A 26,884-nucleotide genomic window follows, 5' to 3' on the forward strand; every position below is an offset into this window, starting at 1 on the left:
ACAATTGTTTACCATAATCCTGCGGACCCAGCCCCGGACTCTGTATGAGCCCAAGCGAAGTATCGGGGGATTCAGATCGTTTTGGTCTGAAGAACGATCCATTCACAAGAATCGATCACTCGGGCAGTATTACCAGGTCTACAGGACTGCTCACCCCCGGGCACCAAGACTCTGCACACATTGTACGACATTATATAAAGCCCCGATATGTGCAATGAGAGTGACCGAGAATAATCGTCCGAGAGCCTAACCCCACGTGTTAATATATGATAGAAGGGGAGAGATCGGAATAATAGATCAGCAGATGATCGGGAATATCACAATCTCGGGTGATCAGCCAATGAACCTCCAGTATCGGGGATATAGCTCTGACCATAGTGTTAACCCTTCAGTGTCCTTGCTGCCTGCCTTGTATTCCTCCTTCATATCCCGATTACTTGTTATATGTCAGGAGTCTGAAGCCAGCAGTCCTGACCGGAGGGGACCGATCCTCTGTAACCCCCAGAATATACACTGCAGTCCCCATAATACCGGTCACCCCCAGGAACTAATACCGCAGAGGACAATTCTATACCTGCACATTTCCAGCACTGAAAGGGTTTATTCTAGAGAACTATACTGGATCCTGCTTATGAGAACAGGCGGAGAATCGGGACAGAACTGGAGACATTCAGGAATCAGCTCGTTCTATAGATAATTTGGTGGCTCTGAAAAGAGCCTTTGTGTTGTATGCGGGTCCCGATTAGATCTAAGCTCTCTCCCCACGGATCCTGCGGGCCAGCTGGATGTCTTTGGGCATGATGGTGACCCTCTTGGCGTGGATGGCGCATAGATTGGTGTCCTCAAAGAGTCCCACCAGGTAAGCCTCGCTGGCCTCCTGCAGGGCCATGACCGCCGAGCTCTGGAAGCGAAGATCAGTCTTGAAGTCCTGGGCGATCTCTCTCACCAGGCGCTGGAAGGGGAGCTTCCGGATCAGCAGCTCGGTGGACTTCTGGTAGCGGCGGATCTCACGGAGAGCCACTGTACCTGGACGGTAGCGGTGAGGCTTCTTCACCCCACCAGTGGCGGGAGCGCTCTTCCTAGCGGCCTTAGTAGCCAGCTGCTTGCGGGGAGCTTTCCCTCCGGTGGATTTACGAGCGGTCTGCTTGGTCCTGGCCATGATTCTCTATAGACAAGTCAGTAAGAAGTGATCGGGAGAGGAAAGAGCAGAACAGTTATAGTCCTGGCCTCATCGTGATTGGATAATGTGAGCCACACCCCCTACATCCCATTGGCTGATTCATATAAAGCTGAGCCCGCCAAAACACATGGGGCGTCAGCCATCGATCTTTGTTCAGAAGAGGCGGGGCCCATCCCGGCCCTATTCGGTCCTGCCTGCGGACAGACGTAACTCCCGGTAATAGCGCCCTCCCCCGTGTCCCCTCAGACATGACGCGGTGCAGTATTCCGAGTGTTCAGATTGTCTGCCGCTCTCCCATATATAGGCTATTCGTGACTGCATGGCTTTATATAGTAATAAGACTAAGCAGCCCAATAACCCTCAGAATAGGGAAAATACAGGGTTACATTCATCCCCAAATCTCTGGTAAATCAGTTTCCGTAATCCCGTCTATCCATAGAGCGTCTATTTATTAAAGCAGTGTAAATCCTTACAGTTTATACACAGGAGATACATTGTGTTACAATAGCGACACCTTGTGGTGAGAGATTTATATAACCTTTTATGTTGCCGATTTGTAACAAGGAGATATTTTCCCCAAGCGCTGACACTATCAGTGTTATGAACACTGAAGTGTGGATGTTCTGCTGTAAGGGGATCTAGCAGTAAAGGCAGATGCATTGTGATTTATATAACAATATAATAAAGTGATGATAATATAGAAGGGATTTATATCACTATCATAACTATATATCCAGGGTGATATCCGGGCGGTGATCATACAGCTCTGTCTGGAGGAGGTGGTGGCTCTGAAAAGAGCCTTTGTGGGATAAGTACAGGACGAGGCTCCCGATTATTTCTTAGCCGCGCTCTTCTTGGCTTTAGTCACCTTCTTAGCCGGGCTCTTGGCAGCTTTGGGTTTGGCCGCCTTCTTAGCCGGGCTCTTGGTCACCTTCTTGGGAGCAGCCTTCGGCTTCTTGGGGCTCTTGGCCGCTGCAGGCTTCTTGGCTTTCTTCGGGCTCTTGGCCGCTGCAGGCTTCTTGGCTTTCTTCGGGCTCTTGGCCGCGCTCGGAGCCTTCTTTGGCTTCTTAGGGGATTTGGTCGCTTTCTTAGCTGCTGCAGGCTTCCTGGCCGCAGCCGCCGGCTTCTTCTTGGCCGCCTTGTCCTTAGTCTCCTGCTGGTTCTTGTTGATCTTGAAGGATCCGGAGGCGCCGCTGCCTTTCACCTGGAGCAGGGTTCCCTTGGTCACCAGCCCCTTGATGGCCAGCTTCAGGCGGCTGTTGTTCTTGTCTACATCGTATCCTCCGGCAGCCAGAGCCTTCTTCAGGGCGGCCAGAGACACCCCACTGCGCTCCTTAGAGGCGGACACGGCTTTAACGAGCAGCTCGGACACGCTGGGACCGGAGGGTTTGTGGCTTTTCTTAGCGCCCCCTGCGGCTGATTTCTTCGGCTGCTTCTTGGACTTTGCGGCCGGATCGGCGGGAGGAGCGGCGGCTGGTGCGGTTTCTGCCATAGTTTATCGCTGCCGTCTATAACAATAAAAATACTGCGGAAGAGAAATATAGATGGCGGAGCTGCTGGCGACTCTTATATAGTCAGTGGCTGCGCTCTGATTGGCTGCTGAGCTGCCATTTTCATGAGCTGTTATTGGCTGACACAGAGCACAGGCCCCGCCCCATTCTGTCTGGTCCCTAAGAATTAAACAACCTACTTCTCATTATACCAGATAGGAGAACAGATACAATTGCTGTGCTGTGTAAATATAAACTTTAGTAACCAACCATAGTTGTTGTATCTATTTGTAACAATTGTATCAGCCTTTGGGGAAATAGAAATACTCGATGTTACAATTTGGTAACATGTAAAGATTAGAGTATAAAGCTCTCACCAGCAGGTGTCGCTGTTGTAACAGTCACTTATTGATTTCTCAGAGATTTAGGAGTAAATGTAAATCCTCTAGGTAATAGGTTGTGCACATCGTGTTTTACCCAACCTGAGAATTATTGCGATTATTTTCTCTTCTGATATATTAATGCTACAGCAGCCCCCCAGATGTAGAATGGATATGGGGGCGCTCTCCTGTACTGCGCCATGTATATAGGGATAGGAATAGTTCTCTGAGGACGTATATTGTCAGCATTCAGATGTCTGTACAGGAGCAGCCGGTAATCAGTGTGAACACCCGAGATGCGGCACCGCGTTATGTCTGAGAGGACACGGGGGAGGCTCCCGGGATTGTTCTCTGCGGTTAACTCTTTCAGTGCTGAGAACTGTGCAGTTATGTAGGATGGTGTCATGTGACTGGGTATGGTCGGATCTGTGCTCTGGGGATAGAGAGGAGCGATCCCCTCGGTCAGCACTGCTGGCTTCAGTCTAATGACAACTGTGACCGCTGACCGACAGACATAAGGAGGACACTGAAGGGTTAACTGTGTGGGCGGAGCTATAGCCCCGATACTGGAGGATCATTGGCTGATCACCGGAGATCATGTGATTGTGATATTCCCGATCTTCTGCTGATTTATTCCGATTTCTCCCCTTTCATCATATAATAACACGTGGGGTCAGGACGGGGTCAGGCTCTCGAACGATTATTCTCGGTCAATCTCATTGCACACATCGGGGTTCCATATAATGAGAAGCGGGAAAATAGCGGAGAGGATTGTTGGGGAACAAAGAGCAGAAATTGGCACAACAAAAAAATGCCGCGGGCACGGAAGAGTTAACAATGATTTAACCGTTTGGTGCCTCCTTGGGGCGGAGCTATAGCTCCATACTTTTTGTTCATTGTCTGTTTATCGGCTCCTCGTGGATCCTGATCTTCCGATCTTGCTGATCGCTTCTCCAGATCTTTTACTCTTCATCCATATAAAATGTGATAGAATAAAGTGAGAAGAGAGTAATGGACGGATATTATACCTGATCGTTTATAGATCTGCAGAGATCGTCCGGGAAATTCTCTCCTAGACCTCCGACCCCTGATTGTTCTTGCGGTAATAATCTGCTGGGTGTGATCAGGGGTCTATGGGGGATGAGATCTTCCTGGGACTAGAACTGACAGTAACTTTCTTATATATCCACATAAACAATAAATGTACAATGTAATAAAAATAGAGAACAAATAAAAGGGGTAAAATACAACTGGATCACTGGATGGTAAAAGGCAGAAATACAAATCATCAATAAAACATCCAGTAAATAGATGATGCGGCTCCTCCGATCAGATGTACAGGGGATAAAGCTGCTGTGCGGAGATCAGTAGTGTGTACTGGGCTGTAGGATAAAATGTATGAAATAACACAGGGAACCAACCGTGTGCACAGACTGATGGTTACAGCCGCCGACCGGGAGCCCGTCTATATAGAAGAGTCCTGGGGTCAAGCTGTTCAGGCGATTAATTAGCGCTTCAATTATAAGGTTTCTAAATAAAATAATTTCTGATTTAACCACAAATTGATTTTAAATTGATCAAAGGCAAAACACCTGAAAGTTCACTGCAGGGGTTAATAGGAGATGAAGATTGGCAGTGATTTTACAGCACATAAAGAGAGATGGAAACTATACTACAAACCACCACTAGAGGTCCCCAGAGGACAGGAGATGAGGCTGATGGATTCAGTCCTCATTGTGAATGCAGTAAATGCTCCTGAGGCTTCATCCAGACCGGATGGTTGTAGCTTCAGTGGCGTTGCCACCCGGGTGCGGGGGGTGCGGCCCGCACAGGGTGACACAAAGACGCTCCGCAGCATCCCCCACCGCCTTCACGGTGCGCCCGTCCGTAAACATGTTTGCATGTTTTTATATAGGAAAAGGGGGTGATTTGAACTTTTAACATGGAAGGGGTTAATGCAGCGGTCTTCAAACTGTGGCCCTCCAGATGTTGCAAAACTACAATTCCCAGCATGCCCGGACAGCCAACGGCTGTCCTGGCATGCTGGGAATTGTAGTTTTGTAACATCTGGAGGGGCACAGTTTGAAGACCACTAGGTTAATGTGTGTCTTTCAAACTTTTATTAAAACTTTTTTATTTTATTTATTTCTTTAATGATTCCTCCTATAAGTGTTATAAAGTGTAGATTCCTCAGACAGATGAATAGAGATCTATTGATCTCTATTAATCTGTGTGCTCTGTGATCCATTGATAGAGCCTGGTCCAGCCAGGATCTATCAATGACAGAGCTTGGACTGGAGGAAGCAGTGGTAAGTCCTCCGACTACCTCCATAGTGGATCGCCCCCCTGCGATCGCGCTGCGGGGGGGGGGGGCATCCACCCCACTAGCCCACCAGGGAGCATTCACATCTCCCTTTAGACGCCTCTGTCAGCTTTGACAGCGGCGATCTAAAGGGTTAATAGCCAGCAGCGGTGATCGCCGCATGCTGGCTATTAGCAGCGGCCTCTGGCTACTGAGAACAGCCAGGGGTCTGCAGAGTATGGAGCGGGCAGGAATCCTGAGCCCGTTCCATACATACTGCAGAGCGCCGCAAGCATCTCCCCGTGCAGACGCGCCTCCTCCCCTCAGCTCTCCGAAGCTACAGCAGGGGGGAGTGAAGGCAACGGACGCAGGTCTGCACGGGGAGCAAGAAGCCACGCCCCCTCATCTCCCCCCGCACGTCTGCAGAGCAGGGGAGAGGAGACATACACCGCTTCTCATCTCCCCTGCTCTGCTTCAGCTTACACAGGCTGCAGAGTATGGAGCGGGCAGGAGTCGGGTGCCCGCTCCATACAGACTGCAGATCGTCACCGCCGCTGCCGCACTTGTCAGGTCTGGCCCTGCTTGCCCGAAGCCGGGCTAAGGGCCGGACAAATTCCCCTGCCCGGCGCCCAAAACTGCTAGTCCCGGGCGTCGGGCAATAGAAATTCCACATCCCAGCTATAGAGAAGACGTCACCTGTAGTCACTGATATCATTGTGTATTCTCCTCACTATAGAGAAGACGTCCCCTGTAGTCACTGACTACAGGGGACGTCTTCTCTATAGTGAGGAGAATACACAATGATATCAGTGACTACAGGGGACGTCTTCTCTATAGTGAGGAGAATACACAATGATATCACTGATATCATTGTGTATTCTCCTCACTATAGAGAAGACGTCCCCTGTAGTCACTGATATCATTGTGTATTCTCCTCACTATAGAGAAGACGTCCCCTGTAGTCACTGATATCATTGTGTATTCTCCTCACTATGTCCTATCAGAGCTGTAGTCGCTTGTCAGTTCTACAGTTAGGTCAATGAAACTACAACTCCCAGCATAACCTCACCACTGCTCAAAGGGGTACTCTATTGGAAAACATTTTTTTTATTTTTTATCAACTGGTGCTACAAAGTTAAACAGATTTGTAAATTACTTCTATTTAAAAATCTTAATCCTTCCAGCACTTATTATCTGCTGTATAAGAGATTCACAGGAAGTTATTTTCTTTTTTAATTTCTTTTCTTGGACAGAGGTGTCAGCACAGAGCACTGTGGTCATGTCAAGAACTGTCCATAGTAGGAGCAGATCCCCATAGTAAACCTATCCTGCTCTGGACAGTTCCTGATATTGATAGGTGTCAGCAAATAACACTTTGGTCAGACTGGAAAGAACTACACAACTTCCTGTGGGGCATACAACAGCTTATAAGTACTGTAAGGATTAAGATTTTAAATAGAAGTAATTAAAAAATCTGTTTAACTTTCTTGCACCAGTTGATCTAAAAGTAAATGTTTTCCAGTGGAGTACCCCTTTAAGTAATTCTGGGAGCTGTATATTTAAATGGTGAAAACTTCTTTAACACTTTCCTATTCTGTGGCAACTGGTATATCTGATTAACCCCTTAAGGACCAAGGACGTACTGGTACGTCCTTGGTCCTGCTCTTCTGATATAACGCGGGGTTACACAGTAACCCCGCGTCATATCACGGCGGGCCCGGCATCAAAGTGAAGCCGGGACCCGCCTCTAATAGCGCGCAGCGCCGATCGTGGTTCCGCGCGCTATTAACCCTTTAGCCGCGCGCTCAGAGCTGAGCCGCGCGGCTAAAAGTGAAAGTGAAAGTTCCCGGCTAGCTCAGTCGGGCTGTTCGGGATAGCCGCGGCTAATCGCGGCATCCCGAACAGCTGACAGGACAGTGGGAGGGCCCCTACCTGCCTCCTCGCTGTCCGATCGCCGAATGACTGCTCAGTGCCTTAGATCCAGGCATGAGCAGTCATGCGGCAGAATCGTTGATCACTGGTTTCTTTTGAGAAACCAGTGATCAACATAGAAGATCAGTGTGTGCAGTGTTATAGGTCCCTATGGGATAACAATGATCAGTATAAGAGATCAGTGTGTGCAGTGTTATAGGTCCCTATGGGACCTATAACACTGCAAAAAAAAAGTGAATAAAGATCATTTAACTCCTCCCCTATTAAAAGTTTGAATAAGTTTCCAATAAAAAAAAAGTGTAAATAAAAATAAACATATATGGTATCACCGCGTGCGGAAATGTCCGAATTATAAAAATATATCATTAATTAAACTGCTCGGTCAATGGCGTGAGCGCAAAAAAATTCCAAAGTCCAAAATAGTGCATTTTTGGTCACTTTTTATATAATTTAAAAATGAATAAAAAGCGATCAATAAGTCCTATCAATGCAAAAATGGTACCGTTAAAAACTTCAGATCACGGCACAAAAAATGAGCCCTCATACCGCCCCATACACGGAAAAATAAAAAAGTTATAGGGGTCAGATGATGACAATTTTAAACGTATTAATTTTCCTGCATGTAGTTATGATTTTTTCCAGAAGTCCGAAAAAAATCAAACCTATATAAGTAGGGTATCATTTTAATCGTATGGAACTACAGAATGCATATCAGGTATCATTTTTACCGAAAAATGTACTAAGGAGAAACGGAAGCCCCCAAAAGTTACAAAACAGCGATTTTTTTTCAATTTTGTCGCACAATGATTTTTTTTCCCCCTTCACCGTAGATTTTTGGGCAAAATGACTGACGTTATTACAAAGAAGAATTGGTGGCGCAAAAAATAAGCCATCATTTGGAATTTTAGGTGCAAAATTGAAAGAGTTATGATTTTTTAAAGGCAAGGAGCAAAAAACGAAAATGCAAAAACGGAAAAACCCCTGTTCCTTAAGGGGTTAATATACTGGAATTTCTCACAATGCGCTACAACAGTGGTGTCTGTCACAACAGGCTAAAAACTTACTGGGGGGAGGGGGTAGGTATGGGGGTGACACCCTTTTCTACACCACCGGGTGACACCAACCCTAGCAACGCCACTGTGTAGCTTTATAACTTTTAGATCTAAAACATTTCCAAGGCTTCAGTTTTTGAAATCTGTTACATTTTTGGGCTGGTACCTGTTTAATTGGAGGGATTTAAGTGGTATTGGGGCTTATCTCATGTGTTGGGCACAATGGGGGAGATTTATCAAAACCTGTACAAAGGAAAAGTTGACCAGTTGCCCATAGCAACCAATCAGATCGCTTCCTTCATTTTGCAGAGGCCTTGTTAAAAATGAAAGAAGCGAGCTGATTGGTTACTATGAGCAACTGGGCAACTTTTCCTCTGGACAGGTTTTGATAAATCTCCCCCAATGGCGTGAGGCACTCTGCATTTTGGATGAAATCAACATAAGAGAGCTGATGAAGCAAACAACTACACTGCTCGAAAAATAAAGGGAACACGTAAACAACACAATGTAACTCCAAGTCAATGACACTTCTGTGAAATCTCACTGTCCACTCAGGAACAACACTGATTGACAATCAATTTCACATGCTGTTGTGCAAATGGAACAGACAATAGGTGGAAATTATAGGTAATTAGCAAAACACCCCCAATAAAGGAGTGGTTCTGCAGGTGGTGACCACAGGCCACTTCTCCGTTCCTATGCTTCCTGGCTGATGTTTTGGTCACTTTGAATGCTGGCGGTGCTTTCACTCTAGTGGTAGCATGAGATGGAGTCTACAGCCAACACAAATGGCTCAAGTAGTGCAGCTCACCCAGGATGGCACATCAATGCGAGCTGTGGCAAGATGATTTGCTGTGTCTGTCAGTGTAGTGTCCAGAGCATGGAGGCGCTACCAGGAGACAGGCCAGTACATCAGGAGTTGTTGAGGAGGCTGTAGGAGGGCAACAACCCAGCAGCAGGACCGTTACCTCTGCCTTTGTGCAAGGAGGAGCAGGAGGAGTACAGCCAGAGCCCTGCGAAATGACCTCCAGCAGGCCACAAATGTGCATGTGTCCACTCAATCGGTCAGAAACAGACTCCATAAGGGTGGTATGAGGCCCGATGTCCACAGGTGGGGGTTGTGCTTACAGCACAACACCGTGCAGGATGTTTGGCATTTGCCAGAGAACACCAAGATTGGCAAATTTGCCACTGGCGCCCTGTGCTCTTCACAGATGAAAGCAGGTTCAAACTGAGCACATGTGACAGATGGGACAGAGTCTGGAGATGCCGTGGAGAATGTTCTGCTGCCTGCAACATCCTCCAGCATGACCGGTTTGGCGGTGGGTCAGTAATGGTGTGGGGAGGCATTTCTTTGGGGGCCGCACAGCCCTCCATGTGCTTACCGAGATGAGATCCTCAGACCCCTTGTGAGACCATTTGCTGGTGCGGTTGGCCCTGGATTCCTCCTAATGCAAGACAATGCTAAACCTCATGTGGCTGGAGTGTGTCAGCAGTTCCTGCAAGAGAACGGCATTGATGCTATGAACTGGCCTGCCCGTTTCTCAGACCTTAATCCGATAGAGCACATTTGGGACATGATGTCTTTCTCCATCCACCAACGCCACGTTGCACCACAGACTGTCCGCCACCTCATCAGGAACATTCCCAGGCATTGTAGGGAGGTCATACGGGCACGTGGAGGTCACACACACTACAGAGCCTCATTTTGACTTGTTTTACGAACATTACATCAAAAGTTGGATCAACCTGTAGTGTGGTTTTCCACTTTTATTTTGAGTGTGACTCCATATCCAGACCTCCATGGGTTGATAAATTTGGTTATACGGTTACAAAAATACCCAATTTATGTAGGTTTATTATACTACTTAAAAAACAAATTATAACTACATGCACCAAAATTTGTATGTTTAAAATTGTCATCTTCTGACCCCTATAACTTTTATTTTTTATTTTTTTTCCATATACGGTGATGTGTGAGGGCAAATTTTTTTGTGTGCAGTTGTCTGTAGTTTTTATCGGTATCATTTTTGTTTTGATGGGACTTTTTTTTTTTTTACATATAACCATGGACCTTACGGTTCAACCCCTTGAGTTCGAAGCCATTTTTGATCTCTTCGTTTTTTCCTTCTCTCCTTCTATAAATCATAACGCTTTCAATTTTCCACCTACAGACCCATATCAGAGCTTGATTTTTGTGCAACCTATTTTACATTGTAATATTGTCAATCATTTCACCCCAAAATCTATGGTAAAGGGGGCGCATCTTGACACGCTGGCTACAGGTTGCACTCTGTAAGAGCTCTGTAATATAAAAAGTTGGAGGGACTCCCTCAAGACCCCCAAGGTGCTACACAGCAGTTTACGGCTTACTTTTGGCCACAAACAGAGACTGCTGATCTCCCGCTACAAACGCGGCCTGTTACCGCCTTACCTCAGGCCGTGGCAGGTTACCCACTCACTTTCTCTGGTCATCACGTACGCCACACTGGAGACACGGCGGCACTCTCATCTGCTGTCTGAAGCCCTACACCACTCACCCCTGCCGCCACAAAAGCCCATCAGAGCCCATAATGAAAAGCTCCTGGGAAGATTTCCCCTCTGAGGCACCGGCACACCGCTGATGCGGTCAGGGCCAACGTTAGAGCGGGGAAAACCAGGCAATTGCCTAGGGCCCCCATCCCCCAGGGGGGCCCCTGCTAGCTGCTCAGTAGCGGATCAGCAGCCCGCTGCAGCCCGGTCGTGGCCACTTTAAAACAGTGGTGGGCCCGGACACTTCTCCTGTTTTTTCTATTTTTTCATATTTCCTTACCTGGCTGCGCTCGGCAGGCTCAGGTAATGCGGCGGATCTTGTGGGCTGTGTGGATAATATGACGAGTGACGTCTGCTGCCGCCTCCTCTGCGTGGCGTCAGGGGCGCCACTCCTGCCGAGCACGGCCATGTAAGGAAATATGAAAAATAGAAAAAGCAGGGGGAGAGGGGGGACCTAATGTGTGGGAACTTTACTGCCAACCTAATGTGGGGGAACTATACTGCCAACCAAATGTGGGGGAACTATACTGCCAACGTAATGAGGGGGAACTATACTGCCTACCTAATGTGGGGGGAACTATACTGCCTACCTAATGTGGGGGGAACTATAATGCCTACCTAATGTGGAGGGAACTATAATGCCTACCTAATGTGGAGGGAACTATAATGCCTACCTAATGTGGAGGGAACTATACTGCCAACATAACGTGTGGGAACTATACTGCCAACCTAATGTGGGGGAACTATACTGCAAACCTAATGTTGGGGAACTATACTGCCTACCTAATGTGGGGGGAAATATACTGCCAACGTAATGTGGGGGGGGGGGAACTAAACTGCCAACGTAATGTGGGGGAACTATACTGCCTACCTAATGTGGGGGAACTATACTGCCAACCAAATGTGGGGGAACTATAATCTAATGTGGGGGGAATTACACTGCCAACCTAAAGTGGGGGAACTATACTGCAAACATAATGTTGGGAAGCTATACTAGCAACCTAATGTGGGGGACTACAACCTAATTTGGGGAAACTGTACTGCCTACCTATTTTGGGGGAACTACAACCTAATTAATGTGGGGGAACTATAATGCCTACCTAATGTGGAGGGAACTATAATGCCTACCTAATGTGGAGGGAACTATAATGCCTACCTAATGTGGAGGGAACTATAATGCCTACCTAATGTGGAGGGAACTATACTGCCTACCTAATGTGGAGGGAACTATACTGCCAACATAACGTGGGGGAACTATACTGCAAACCTAATGTGGGGAACTATACTGCAAACCTAATGTGGGGGAACTATACTGCAAACCTAATGTGGGGGGGAACTATACTGCCAATGTAATGTGGGGGAACTATACTGCCTACCTAATGTGGGGGGAATTATACTGCAAATATAATGTTGGGAAGCTATACTGGCAACCTAATGTGGGGGAACTATACTGCCAACCTAATTTGGGGAACTACAACCTAATTTGGGGAAACTGTACTACCTACCTATTGTGGGGGAACTACAACCTAATTAATGTGGGGGAACTATACTGCCAACCTAATCTTGTGAAGCTATACTGGCAACCTAATGTGGGGGAAATATACAGTCAACCTAATGTTGGGGAACTATATTGCCAACCTAATGTGGGGGAACTATATTGCCAACCTAATGTGGGGGAACTATGCAAAAATATAAAATGGTACTATTCTGATCCCTATTACTCTTTTATTTTTCCGTATATGGGGATGTATGAGGGTATTTTTTTGTGCTTTGAATTGTAGTTTTTATCGGTAACATTTTTGTTTTGTTTTTTCAATTGCTTTTTAGATATTTTTTTGGTATTTGAAGTGACCAAAAATGTGTAAATCTGGTTAGTGCACTATTACGACTTTTGAAGCCCCTCTTTAGATTTTGCCTAGGGCCATGCTAAGCCTAAAACCGGCCCTGGATGCCGCTACCACTGCTGGAGACCAGCCTGTGCTCCCACTGCTCTCACGCTGCATGTCAGCTCCTGCACAGGATTACAGCCTCTCCTCTTCCCCTTCTGGGCTCCCACTCCATTGCTCTGCACCGCCAATGTCTCAGCCAGAGCACCACCAGAGTCCTGTGCCTCCTGCTACTCCTATTGCAGACCTCCCAGAAGCCTCCTCACCTAATGTTAACCTCTTGGGGACCAGGCAACCTCCCCTCTCACAGAGAAGTTCTTTGTTCCCCTCTCATTGCCCTGAAACTGACCCAAAAAGATCAGAGCACCCTGCACCTACTCCATATGGTCTTCCACTCCTCTCCTCTGAATTTAGTACCACTGTGCAGTACTTTCATATGGACTCAAGCATTTTTTTCAGAGGAAGATTCCACTGATACCAGCGAGGTTCCAGACTACTGGGGGGGGGGGGGGGGATAGCCACCACCCCCCCCCCCCCCCAATGAAGAAAAAAATGTTCAAAACACTGTTAAAAGCCCGCTCCATGAAGAGCAGCTGAATAGCACACTCTTCCTCTGATGACTCATGTGGCCCTTTCAAGACCCGGGGATCCAAATCCCACATGTGTGACCACTCTCCTGTACCGTCTTTCTAACCTGCTACCATCCAGCCAGATTGCTCTAGTGAAACACCTATTCTTCCGAGCCCAGAGGCTGCCGCTAATACTTTAAATAATCACCCTGAGCTACAAGACCTAATGGCACTTCTTCACATGAAAAAAATAAATAAATGGCACAGAGACCTAGTGCCTGTTCAAGCAGATGTTTCTCAACTAACAACCCGAGTGTCCAATCTAGAGACCTTCCGCACTTCTATTGCCTCAAAAGTCCACACATTGCGAACCGCCACTACTTCTCTTCTAGCTCAGGAATCCCTGATTGTCGACCATAATGATGACTTAGACAACAGAAACAGACGTAAAAACATATGCAAAAAGGGCCTCCCTGAATCTGTTGTCCCTCAAAAGTTGCCCACCACTCTCCAAAAAATATTCCATGACATTGTCCAGACACCGACTGACTCCCCTGTGGAACTAGACCGTGCAATGCAACTGCTAGTCACATCAGCATTGGGTAAAGACAGGAGTGCAGAGTGCTTTGGTGATCTCACCGAGAAGGATCTTACGATATATAAACCTCCTATTCACGTTATTGAGCATTTCATCAGAGAGGGGAAGATATCTTTTCACTGCCTCATACAGATCAACAAGCTGCCTGAACTTTATGAACCATTCTGAATTCAGTACTCTCAGCCCTTCTCAGTGCTGATCACTGTTAGTGGTTAGGTTCAGGGGTTAGGATTAGGGTTTAGGGATAGGTTGAGGGGTTAGAGTTATGATTTGGGGTTAGGGATTAGGTGTTAGGAATAGTGTTAGGCATTGAGATTAGGGGGTTAGGATTAGTTTTTAGGATCAGTGTTAGGGATTAGGGTTTAGGATTAGGGTTTAGGATTAGGGTTTAGGATTAGGGTTTAGGATTAGAGTTTAGGATTAGAGTTTAGGATTAGAGTTTAGGATTAGAGTTTAGGGATAGGATTAGGATTAGGGGTAAGAATAAGGATAGGATTAGGATTAGAGGTTATGGAGTGAGAGACGGCTTTACAGCAGAAAAGTGTGTCCCTGTGCAGAGGGTCACATTCCACTACAGACACACAGTTTTCTTCATTACATTACCTTATATGACCACAGTGGTTATCAATGTATGGGATAATGATCAATGTGATCTGCTTTATAGTAGATGGGTACTTCACATAATGGAGAAAATTGTTTATATGACTAATATGGTCTATATGATCAATTTGATGTACTTGACTATACCATGAAGAAGAATCCATATCCTGAATACAGGATTGTATTTAATACCTATTATTTACACCTCTATATGACCTATGTCAGTGATGGCGAACCTATGGGACGCGTGCCATAGGTGGCATGCCAAGCCCCCTCTGTGGGCACGCAGCCATAGTTTGCCAGACGGGGTAAACCGGGAAATCCCTGTGTCCCGAAAGATCTTTTCGGACACAAAGATTTCCCTGATTATCTTTCTCCGGCCCAGCGTTAACTTTAAAACTGCAGGGGCCGCAGGGAGGTAGTGCATGCGTGCGCCCATAGGAACGAAGGAGCGAAGCATCTAGGAGGAGGACGCGCGCTGGCCAACATGGTAATTTACCAGCTACACTTGAGCTTCGGCGCTCCGACCACCGCTCCTCCGGTCCCGGGACCTACTGCTATGGTCTATTAAGATTAGGTCATGACCCCTGACCGGAGGAGCGATGGATGGAGCACTGTGAGGCCGTATACAGACATACAGCCTCCAGCCATACACTATATATGGCTGAAGGTTGTATGTCTGTGGGGGAACTATACTGCACCTAATGTGGGGGGACTATACTGCACCTAATGTGGAAGGACTGCAACATAATATGGGGGAACTACAACCTAATGTGGGAGAACTACAAGAACCTAATGTGGGGGAACTATACTGCCTACCTAATGTGGGGGAACTACAACCTAATGTGAGGGAACATACTGCCTACCTATTTTGGGGGAACATACTGCCTACCTAAGTTGTTTTTTCTAAACTTAAACCTCAGTATTCTGATTTAATTGCTGTGCTGGCACTTTGAGGGAAAAAAAAGTTGGTGTTTATTACGGTTTGGGCACTCGGGCTCAAAACGGTTTGCCAGCACTGACCTATGTGATGAATATGATCTATTTGGTATGTGATCTATATGATGCAGGGGTGGCGGTTGTACTGTCTTCTCAGTGGCATCTGGCACAAGAGGTTACATGTTCCATGCTGCTGGCAGACTTGTAGGCTTAGGGGTGATGACGGATCCTACTGCCATAGGCGTGCGCAGCCTATTGCATTAGGGTGTGCACCCTAAAGCACAAACTCATGCTGCACGTATGTATATATATATATATATATATATATATATATATATATATATATATACGCACACAGTTAGTATAGTTCCCCCACATTAGGTGCAGTATAGTTCCCCCACATTAGGTGCAGTATAAGTCCCACCACATTAGGTTGGCAGTACAGTTCCCCCACATTAGGTTGGCAGTACAGTTCCCCCACATTAGGTGGCACCTAATGTGGGGGAACTGAATGGCACCTAATGTGGGGGAATTGTACTGCCAACCTAATGTGGGGGAACTGTACTGCACTTAATGAAGGGGAACTGTACTGCACCTAATGAGGGGGAACTGTACTGCACCTAATGAGGGGGAACTGTACTGCACCAGTACAGTTCCCCCACATTAAGTGCAGTACAGTTCCCCCACATTATGTGCAGTACAGTTCCCCTACATTATGTGCAGTACAGTTCCCCTACATTAGGTGCAATATAGTTCCCCACATTAGGTGCAGTATAGTTCCCCCACATTAGGTTGGCAGTCTAGTTCCCCACATTAGGTTGGCAGTACAGTTCCCCCACATTAGGTTGGCAGTACAGTTTCCCCACATTAGGTTGGCAGTACAGTTCCCCCACATTAGGTTGGCAGTACAGTTCCCCCACATTAGGTTGGCAGTACAGTTCCCCCACATTAGGTTGGCAGTACAGTTCCCCCACATTAGGTTGGCAGTACAGTTCCCCCACATTAGGTGCCACCTAATGTGGGGGAACTGTACTGCACCTAATGTGGGGGAACTGTACTGCACCTAATGAAGGGGAACTGTACTGCATCTAATGAGGGGGAACTGTACTGCACCTAATGTGGGGGAACTGTACTGCACCAGTACAGTTCCCCTACATTAAGTGCAGTACAGTTCCCCCACATTAGGTGTAGTATAGTTCACCACATTATGTGCAGTACAGTTCCCCCACATTAGGTTGGCAGTATAGTTCCCCACATTAGGTACAGTATAGTTCCCCCACATTAGGTGCAGTATACTTCCCCCACATTAGGCTGGCAGTATAGTTCCCCCACATTAGGCTGGCAGTATAGTTCCCCCACATTAGGCTGGCAGTATAGTTCCCCCACATTAGGCTGGCAGTATAGTTCCCCCACATTAGGCTGGCAGTATAGTTCCCCCACATTAGGTGCAGTATAGTTCCCCCACATTAGGTGCAGTATAGTTCCCCCACATTAGGTGCAGTATAGTTCCCCCACATTAGGTGCAGTATGTTCCCCCACATTAGGTGCGGTATAATTCACCACATTAGGTGCAGTACAGTTCCCTACAAAAGCAAAATAGACATGGAGGCCACCAGCATCTGGGGGTGCTACCTTCCTACTGGCAGGAAGAGGGGGTTAATTTGAGGGTACTACCTTCTTACTGGGGGGGGGGGGGTAATCTGGGGGTACTACCTGCCTACTCGGGCCCCAGATTAACACCCCCCCCCCCCCCCGGTAGGCCGGTAGTACCTAAGATTAACCCCCTCCCCCCAGCAGGCAGGTAGTACCCCCAGATTAACCCTCTCCCCTCAGCAGGCAGGTAGCACCCCCAGTTTAACCCCCTCCCCCCTGTAGGAATGCAGTACCCCCCAGATTAACCCTATCCCCCCACCCTGTTAGAAGGTAGTACCCCCCCCCCCCCCCGATGACCCCCCCCAGTAGGATGGTAGTACCCCCCAGTTTAACCCCCTCTCCCCCCCCGTAGGAATGCAGTACCCTCCAGATTAACCCTATCCCCCCACCCTGTTAGACGGTAGTACCCCCCGATGACCCCCTCCCCCCCAGTAGGATGGTAGTACCCCCCCCAGTTTAACCCCCTCTCCCCCCTGTAGGAATGCAGTACCCCCAGATTAACCCTATCCCCCCACCCTGTTAGAAGGTATTACCCCCCTGATGACCCCCTCCCCCCCCAGTAGGATGGTAGTACCCCCCAGTTTAACCCCCTCTCCCCCCCTGTAGGAATGCAGTACCCCCCAGATTAACCCTATCCCCCCACCCTGTTAGAAGGTAGTACCCCCCTCCCCCCCCAGTAGGATGGTAGTACCCCCCAGTTTAACCCCCTCTCCCCCCTGTAGGAATGCAGTACCCCCCAGATTATCCCTATCCCCCCACCCTGTTAGAAGGTAGTACCCCCTGATGACCCCCTCCCCGCCAGTAGGATGGTAGTACCCCCCAGTTTAACCCCCTCTCCCCCCCTGTAAGAATGCAGTACCCCCCAGATTAACCCTATCCCCCCCCCCTCCCTGTAGGATGATAGTACGGTGCCCCAGATTAACCCCCTCCCCCAGACCCAGTAGGCAGGTTGAAATAACATTCACTCACTCAGCGCGGTAATCCTGCGAGCCGCGTACCGTCACGTCACGCTTTGGGGCCGGCGTCCTTGAATACCGCGTGACGTCCTGATGGTCATGTGACGGCAGTAACGCGCCGTCACATGATCGGACCAACTGAAGGTGAGCCAGAGAGGAGCGGGGCGGGGCACAAACAGGAGCAGGAGGCAGCGCTGTGCGGTGCGCCTGACGGACAGGCGCACCACACAGCGGGGGTCTGGGCTGGTGAAGGACGGTCGGGCACAGATGGGGGGTGCTACGGAGCGTTTTGGTGTCACACTGTGCGGGCCGCACCCGGGTCGCAACGCCACTGGATTAGGGTGTGCCTGGGCACACCCGACACACCCAGTGCGCACGCCTATGCCTACTGCACTGAATACTCTCTCTGATTCTACCCTTGAGGGTGGATAAAATATTCCTGGTTGTTGTCAGATTTCTTCCAGTGTTAAAATGCACACTAAGGTATCGGAACACACAATGGCTTTTACCAAGTGTTTCCAAAAATTAAATAACCTATAATAGACTGACACAAGAAAGTGTCCACAAAATGCTTTATTTTTAACAAAAAGGATTAAATACAGCAACAGAGAGCCCTCCTATTTTAAAATGGCCCACCCCTAAAAAACACCAACCCCAAAAACACAAGATAGGGTGCACATATTGGAATATTCCCAGAGACAACTATCAACCAACAGTGTCACATCTCCCTCATAGTGCACGCTATTATGCCATATGATTTACACACAGTATTAGTTACCTGTTATTGACATGCTGAGGACTCAGAGAGTACACCCCACCACCACCTCAATACGTGTTCTGAATATTTGCCAAGAAGTGGGGGTGGGTGCAACTGCCTGCCCTGAAGAAGTATTCCACTGCTAGACATCTTATCCCCTATCCCAGTAGCAGGACACCCGTGATCTCCCGCAACACCATAGGCGTGTGCAGCCTATTGCATTAGGGTGTGCACCCTAAAGCACAAACTCACTCCGCGCACGCGTGTGTGTGTGTGTTCATGTATGTATGTATGTGTGTGTGTATATATATGCTAAGCCTAAAACCGGCCTTGGATCCAATCCTCCTACACTATGCAAGCAGGAATATATTATATATATATTATATATATATATATATATATATATATATATATATATATATATATATATATATATATATATATATATATATATATATACTCCTGCTTGCATAGTGTAGGAGGATTGGATCCAAGGCCGGTTTTAGGCTTAGCATGGCCCTCAGCAAAATCAGAAGTGGGGTCCCAAAAGTCGTAATAGTTCACTAATCAGATTAGCACATTTTTGGTCACTTCAAATACCATAACAAATATCTAAAAAGCAAAAAAAAAAAAAAAAAAAAAATGGTACCGATAAAAACTACAAATCACAGCACTAAAAATGACCCTCATACATCCCCATACACAGAAAAATAAAAGTGCTATAGGGATAAGAATAGTACAATTTTATATTTTTATATAGTTCCCCCACATTAGGTTGGCAGTATAAATCTCCCACATTAGGATGGAAATATATTTCCCCCACATTAGGTGCAGTATAGTTCCCCCTCATTAGGTGCAGTATAGTTCCCCCTCATTAGGTGCAGTATAGTTCCCCCTCATTAGGTGCAGTATAGTTCCCCCACATTAGGTTAGTAGTACAGTTCCCCCACATTAGGTTAGCAGTACAGTTCCCCCAAATTAGGTTAGTAGTACAGTTCCCCCACATTAGGTGCAGTACAGTTCCCCCACATTAGGTGCAGTACAGTTCCCCCACATTAGGTTAGTAGTACAGTTCCCCCACATTAGGTTCCCCCACATTAGGTGCAGTATAGTTCCCCCACATTAGGTTAGTAGTATAGTTCCCCCACATTAGGTGCAGTATAGTTCCTCCACATTAGGTTAGTAGTATAGTTCCCCCACATTAGGTTAGTAGTACAGTTCCTCCACATTAGGTGCAGTATAGTTCCCCCATATTAGGTGCAGTATAGTTCCCCCACATTAGGTTAGTAGTATAGTTCCCCCTCATTAGGTTGGCAGTATAGTTCCCCCACATTAGGTTAGTAGTACAGTTCCTCCACATTAGTTGCAGTATAGTTCCCCACATTAGGTGGAGTATAGTTCCCCCATATTAGGTGCAGTACAGTTCCACGACATTAGGTGCAGTATAGTTCCCCCACATTAGGTTAGTAGTATAGTTCCCCCACATTAGGTGCAGTATAGTTCCTCCACATTAGGTTAGTAGTATAGTTCCCCCACATTAGGTTAGTAGTACAGTTCCTCCACATTAGGTGCAGTATAGTTCCCCCATATTAGGTGCAGTATAGTTCCCCCACATTAGGTTAGTAGTATAGTTCCCCCTCATTAGGTTGGCAGTATAGTTCCCCCACATTAGGTTAGTAGTACAGTTCCTCCACATTAGTTGCAGTATAGTTCCCCACATTAGGTGGAGTATAGTTCCCTCACATTAGGTGCAATATAGTTCCCCCACATTAGGTGCAGTACAGTTCCACCACATTAGGTGCAGTATAGTTATAATTGTAGGGAGGAGGACAATTCTAGAATTTGCCATGAGGCTTACGGGACTAATTCTACCCCTGATCTTATATTTGCCAAGGGGTTCAATGGGCGGAGCCAAAGGGTTGTCAAAATTAGGTTTTGCCATGTATGATTGTGACTGTCTATTATATGTAGCCTACATATAATAGACAATCATACATGATGGGGATGTAGTCCTGAGCTGTAAGCCTACATATAATAGACAGTCACAATCATACATGATCAGGGCTGGTGCAAGGACTTTTGGCACCCTAGGCGAAAGCTAATTTTGCCACCCCCTTGACCCCACACATTGGCTCTGCCCTTTGACATGCACAACCATACTACTGGGGTGACACACTGTAACAAACCTCCTCCTTATGTAATCACCTTACTACAGGGGTGACACACTGTAACAATCCTCCTCCTCATGTAATCTTGTTACTTATGGGGTGACACACTGTAACAAACCTCCTCCTCATGTAATCTCCTTACTACTGGGGTGACACACTGTAACAAACCTCCTCCTCATGTAATCTCCTTACTACTGGGGTGACACACTGTAACAAACCTCCTCCTCATGTAATCTCCTTACTACTGGGGTGACACACTGTAACAAACCTCCTCCTCATGTAATCTCCTTACTACTGGGGTGACACACTGTAACAAACCTCCTCCTCATGTAATCTCCTTACTACTGGGGTGACACACTGTAACAAACCTCCTCCTCATGTAAACTCCTTACTACTGACACACTGTAACAAACCTCCTCCTCATGTAATCTCCTTACTACTGGGGTGACACACTGTAACAAACCTCCTCCTCATGTAATCTCCTTACTACTGGGGTGACACACTGTAACAAACCTCCTCCTCATGGAATCTCCTTACTACTGGGGTGACGCACTGTAACAAACCTACTCCTCATGTAATCTCCTTACTACTAGGGTGACACACTGTTTAGCAGACAGTGTAACAGTATTAGATAGAGACAGTATCACACATTATAGGATTAGATACAGGGGCTCAGCAACCAGTATCAGACATAGGGGGATTAGATACACAGCTCAGCAGACAATATCAAACATAAATGCACAGCTCAAATCACACATGGGGATTAGATACAGGGGCTCAGCAAACAGTATCACACATGGGGGGATTAGATACAGGGTCTCATCAAACAGTATCACACATGGGAGGATTAGATACACAGCTCAAACAGTATCACTTATGGGGGGTTTTAGATACACAGTTTAGCAGACAGATCACACATGGGGGATTAGATACCCACAGCTCAGCAAACAGTATCACACATAGGGGGTTTAGATACACAGGCTAGCAGACAGATCACAGATGGGGGGGATTAGATACACAGCTCATTAGACAGATCACACATGGGGGATTCGATACACTGCTCAGCAAACAGTATCACACATGGGGAGTTTAGATACACAGCTCATTAGACAGATCACACACTGGGGGATTAGATACACATTTTAGCAGACAGATCAAACATGGGGGATTAGATACACAGCTCATTAGACATATCACACATAGGGGATTAGATACACAGGCTAGCAGACAGATCACACATGGGGGATTAGATACACAGCTCATTAGACAGATCACACATGGGGGATTAGATACACATTTTAGCAGACAGATCACACATGGGGGGGATTAGATACACAGCTCATTAGATCACACATGGGGGATTCAATACACTGCTCAAACAGTATCACACATGGGGAGTTTAGATACACAGCTCATTAGACAGATCACACACTGGGGGATTAGATACACATTTTAGCAGACAGATCACACATGAAAGGAGTCTCACCAGGTCAGTGTCTCTTCCCTGGATCTCACAGTGCTTCTCCAGCAACATGAGGGGTGGCGTGGGGGGTGTTGTGGTTTTGCAGCTCCTCCAGCAAGACGAGGCTGAGGGGAGGGCGTGTATGTTGTCAAGATAGGTTTGCTGTGACGGGGGGATTTCGGCCTGGTGATGTCGGGGATGTCCGGTGGGGCTCGGGTTTAGTAGTGAGAAAAAAAAAGAAAGTCCTGCAGCAGCGGGCTGCGGTGATTAGGGTGTGCCTGTGCACACCCGGCACACCCCGTGCGCAACACCCGACTTTCTAAACAAATGCAGGGTTCCTGGGGCAGTTGTGGTTATGTCATGGTCAAGCCGCACCCCTTCCATTCATATATATGGGAGGGGGCGTGTCTGCTAACACGTCCCCTCCCATAGACATGAATAGAATGGGTGTGATGTGATGTCACAAGGGGGCGTGGCCATGATGTCACAATCACGGCCTCCATCTTCTTGATATCTAAGAAAAACTTGCTGCACTATTAATATACACCACTAGAGGGATCCCTGGATTAACATGATATAATATGATATAATGACATAATATGATATGTAAGGAACATGGGGTGGGGGGATTTATCAAGTTATTTGGACTTTCTTTTTGTTTACTTTTGTAGCAAGTTGCCAGGCGCAGTCACTTTTTGTGCTTTTTTTGTGTGACAAACCTAATAGCTCAGAAACCAAAGTCTTTTCTAAAAGTCACAAATTTTGAGGGCAAAGTTCTTTGAAAAGTCAAAAACCTAAGTAAGCCTGGACCACACTTTGGTAACTATTGCGCAAATGAAATATCTTCCAGTAACTCCTTTTTTTTAACACCTTGCACCAAAAAACACTGCTGAAAAATCAGTCTACACAAATAACTTTCCACAACACGAATTGATTAATATCCCCCATTAGAGATGAGCAAATTTGCAGTAAATTTGATTTGTCACAAACTTCTCGGCTCGGCAGTTGATGACTTTTCCTGCATAAATTTGTTCAGCATTCAGGTGCTCCCGTGGGCTGGAAAAGGTGGATACAGTCCTAGGAGACTCTTTGCTAGGACTGTATCCACCTTTTCCAGCCCACCGGAGCACTGGAAAGCTGAACTAATTTATGCAGGAAAAGTCAGCAACCGCCGAGCTGAGAAGTTTGTGACGAATCGAATTTACTGTAAATTCGCTCATCTCTGTCCCCCGTGATATCCATCTTTTACATGGATCATATAATTTATAAATATTTACAACCATAATAATTAATTAATGTATTAATGATCAATAACTAGTGGATGCATCAATAGTGAACAATTAAATAATTTATTTCATAATTAGATTTTATGGGTATTAATGTAATTATGGATTAAATTAAAAAAACTAAACAAAACACTATAAATCCACAGCTCCTGCCCCGCAACTCCAACAAGGAGATCACATAATTCAGAATCTGGGAAATGGAAAATCTGTAACTCCACATCCTAATATACAAACTCGTCTATATTACATCACTTTATTATTATGTTTTGTTATATCAAGCACAATGCAGATGTATTTATTTGTTCCTGATCCTCTTACAGACTCTTACAATAACAGCACAACAATTTCAGCTGCTCTTATATCTAGTATAGAATAAGCAGGGGGTGTAAGTCTTAGTCAACATCCATAGTTGTATCTATTTGTATCTCTGTAACTTGTGTCAGCACCTGGGAAATATTACTTGTTACAATTTGGTAACATGTAAAGAGTATAATACAAAGCTCTCACCACCAGGTGTCGCTATTGTAACACAATGTATCTGATCTGTATAAACTGTAACTGTAAGGATTTATACTGCTGTGATAAATAGACGATCTCTATGGATAGATGTGATTTAAGGAAGTCATTGATTTACCCAAATTTGGAGGTACATTTAACTCTTTCGTTAACTGGTTGTACACATGGTGTTATCCATCCTGAGAATTGATGGGTTTATTTGTTTTTATGGTATTAACACGTGGGATCAGGCTCTCGGACGATTATTCTCGGTCACTCTCATTGCACATATCGGGGCTCCATATAATGTCGTACAATGTGTGCAGAGTCTTGGTGCCCGGGGGTGAGCAGTCCTGTAGACCTGGTAATGCTGCCCGAGTGATCGATCCATTCACAAGATTTGTTCTGCCATCTGCTGCTCCCCGCACACACATTATACACCTGACAGATTATTGTGCTGCTATTGATCCTCTCCCATGTGTGTAACATACAGCTCACACACCTGCCCGATCACCATTCCCGCTCGGTACAATGACGACTGCTCTTCTCTAGAATGTTGGGGAGAATCGCGGTAAGAAAAAAAAACTGATTATTTAGAATCGGAAAAATGCAGCAAACGTTTTGGAATGGGCGGGAAATTCAAAACCTTCTTGTCTCGTGTTCAGCCAATCAACGGAAAGGGGGGAGGGTCAGGAATGTAAATGTGGTTAAAAGAAACGCCCCCGGATGATGTCATCTTTGTTCTAGTTTTCTTTCAGGTCCGCCCATGTGCTATATAAGCCGGACTCGGCCGCACTCAGTATCTTGCAGTCTACTCGCTACATAGAGAAGATGTCTGGACGCGGTAAAGGAGGGAAAGGTCTCGGTAAGGGCGGAGCCAAGCGGCACAGGAAGGTGCTCCGGGATAACATCCAGGGCATCACCAAGCCTGCCATCCGCCGTCTAGCTCGCAGGGGAGGTGTGAAGCGCATCTCCGGCCTCATCTATGAAGAGACTCGCGGTGTCCTGAAAGTCTTCCTGGAGAACGTCATCCGTGACGCCGTCACCTACACCGAGCACGCCAAGAGGAAGACCGTCACCGCCATGGACGTGGTGTACGCCCTCAAGCGCCAGGGCCGCACTCTCTACGGCTTCGGAGGTTAATTCTGCTTCTACTCGGCTCCATCTCATCAACCCAAAGGCTCTTCTCAGAGCCGCCCACATGTTCTATGGAAAGGCTACAATTCCTTGTGTCTTCTCTACTGAGAGGTTGTGTGATCGGTGTTTTGCTCTTGTGGTTGCGGTGTTTGTTTTTCCCTGTCCTGCCATAATCGCTGCACCTGATCAGTCTATCGGTATTTCCCTCCTATCTGCTCCGGGGGATCTCCTCTGAATGTTCTGACTACTGCCCTCATCTTCCTCCGTGATTATAGTTACTGTTACAATCTACATTCATCTTCTCCAGATTACATTACTTCCCTCCCCACCATATCACTCATTACCTCCCTAAAGAGTCCGTGTTATAGAACATGCAAATCTCCTGATAATATCCCGGTAAGACCCTTCTATATCCCGCTATCCGGACAAATGAGCCTTCACTCTATATAACACCTGTATGTTAATGGAGCTGTTCACACCCAAGTAAATTGCGCATATATATATATATATATATATACCTCCTGTTCTCATAAGCAGGATCCCGGGATTGTTCTTTGCAGTTAACCCTCTCGGTGCTGAGTTCAGTTACTATAGTGATGTAGATCGTGTCCTCTGCATTGCTCCTGTGTGATCGGTGCTGCTGGCTTCAGTCTCCCGACACCTGTGACCGTAAGTGGTGCATAGAGGGTTAAATCTAGGCGGAGTTATAGACCCGAATGTTCGCTCATTGGTTGATCACCGCAGTTGACTATTTTGAAATTCCCGCTCTTCTTCTGATCGTTTCTCCCTTTGTCTCGTCCTCTTCCCTGTACACGTGACTACATTCCTCTGGTTTCTGTAAATAGGAAGAAATAGGCGGCGGAGGGGAAACTGTTGGGGCCGATCAGGGGGATTCTAGTGAGGCGGAGAGGAGAGAGGACACTATGTCCGGGGCTGACATCACAATGGTGGGTGTATACGGGGTCTTCCCTGCAGAGTATATAGAGGAGCCGCGTCCCTGTCCTATTCCAGACCTGATACCGATCACATCCTGCACCCTCCCCCAGCAGCCTGACTCCCTTCACCTGAAGAGGAGGCGGCGGGGAAATTATTTTTTATACATTATTTTATTGTTCTATGTATTAAATTACTGGAAAAGATCGCCCAGTGTGAACACTGACCGTGCGGTTGTTTTACAATCTATTTTACCTGTCAGCGATCACCGTGTATTTAGACCTGATGAAGTCTTAGTGGGGGGGAGAGATTCCCGGGCCCGTCATTGATAAAACCCTTCCCGATCTGGCTATAACGCGTGTCCGTGTGAATATAGCGTTAACTATAGAAAAGCTTTGGATGAATCTTCTGAAAGTAAAATTAAAATATGATTTAAAAAAACCAAGATGGAACATTAAAACTAATACCAATAAAACGAGGAAAGAGGCAAAAAATAAAACACTTATCATGAAGCATAAAAGTTATCACAGGGCTACTAGTATTATTGGTTACAATAGATAATCTAAACCACTGAAAT

General features: G+C 46.5%; 2 protein-coding genes across 2 annotated transcripts; one reads left to right on the forward strand and one right to left on the reverse strand.

Annotated features, from left to right (window-relative positions):
• The first annotated feature begins 1,379 nt into the window (after positions 1-1,379).
• LOC130299339 (histone H4) lies at positions 1,380-25,776 on the forward strand. Its single transcript, XM_056551436.1, has 2 exons — positions 1,380-1,396; positions 24,985-25,776. The coding sequence occupies exon 2, from the start codon at positions 25,069-25,071 to the stop codon at positions 25,378-25,380; it is 312 nt and encodes a 103-aa protein (XP_056407411.1). The 5' UTR covers positions 1,380-1,396; positions 24,985-25,068; the 3' UTR covers positions 25,381-25,776.
• LOC130299323 (histone H1B-like) lies at positions 1,852-2,698 on the reverse strand. The gene has a single exon (XM_056551417.1). The coding sequence runs from the start codon at positions 2,670-2,672 to the stop codon at positions 2,013-2,015; it is 660 nt and encodes a 219-aa protein (XP_056407392.1). The 5' UTR covers positions 2,673-2,698; the 3' UTR covers positions 1,852-2,012.
• Positions 25,777-26,884: the final 1,108 nt, after the last annotated feature.

This window comes from Hyla sarda, unplaced genomic scaffold, assembly GCF_029499605.1.
Source record: "Hyla sarda isolate aHylSar1 unplaced genomic scaffold, aHylSar1.hap1 scaffold_1046, whole genome shotgun sequence".
Classification (NCBI taxonomy): domain Eukaryota; kingdom Metazoa; phylum Chordata; class Amphibia; order Anura; family Hylidae; genus Hyla; species Hyla sarda.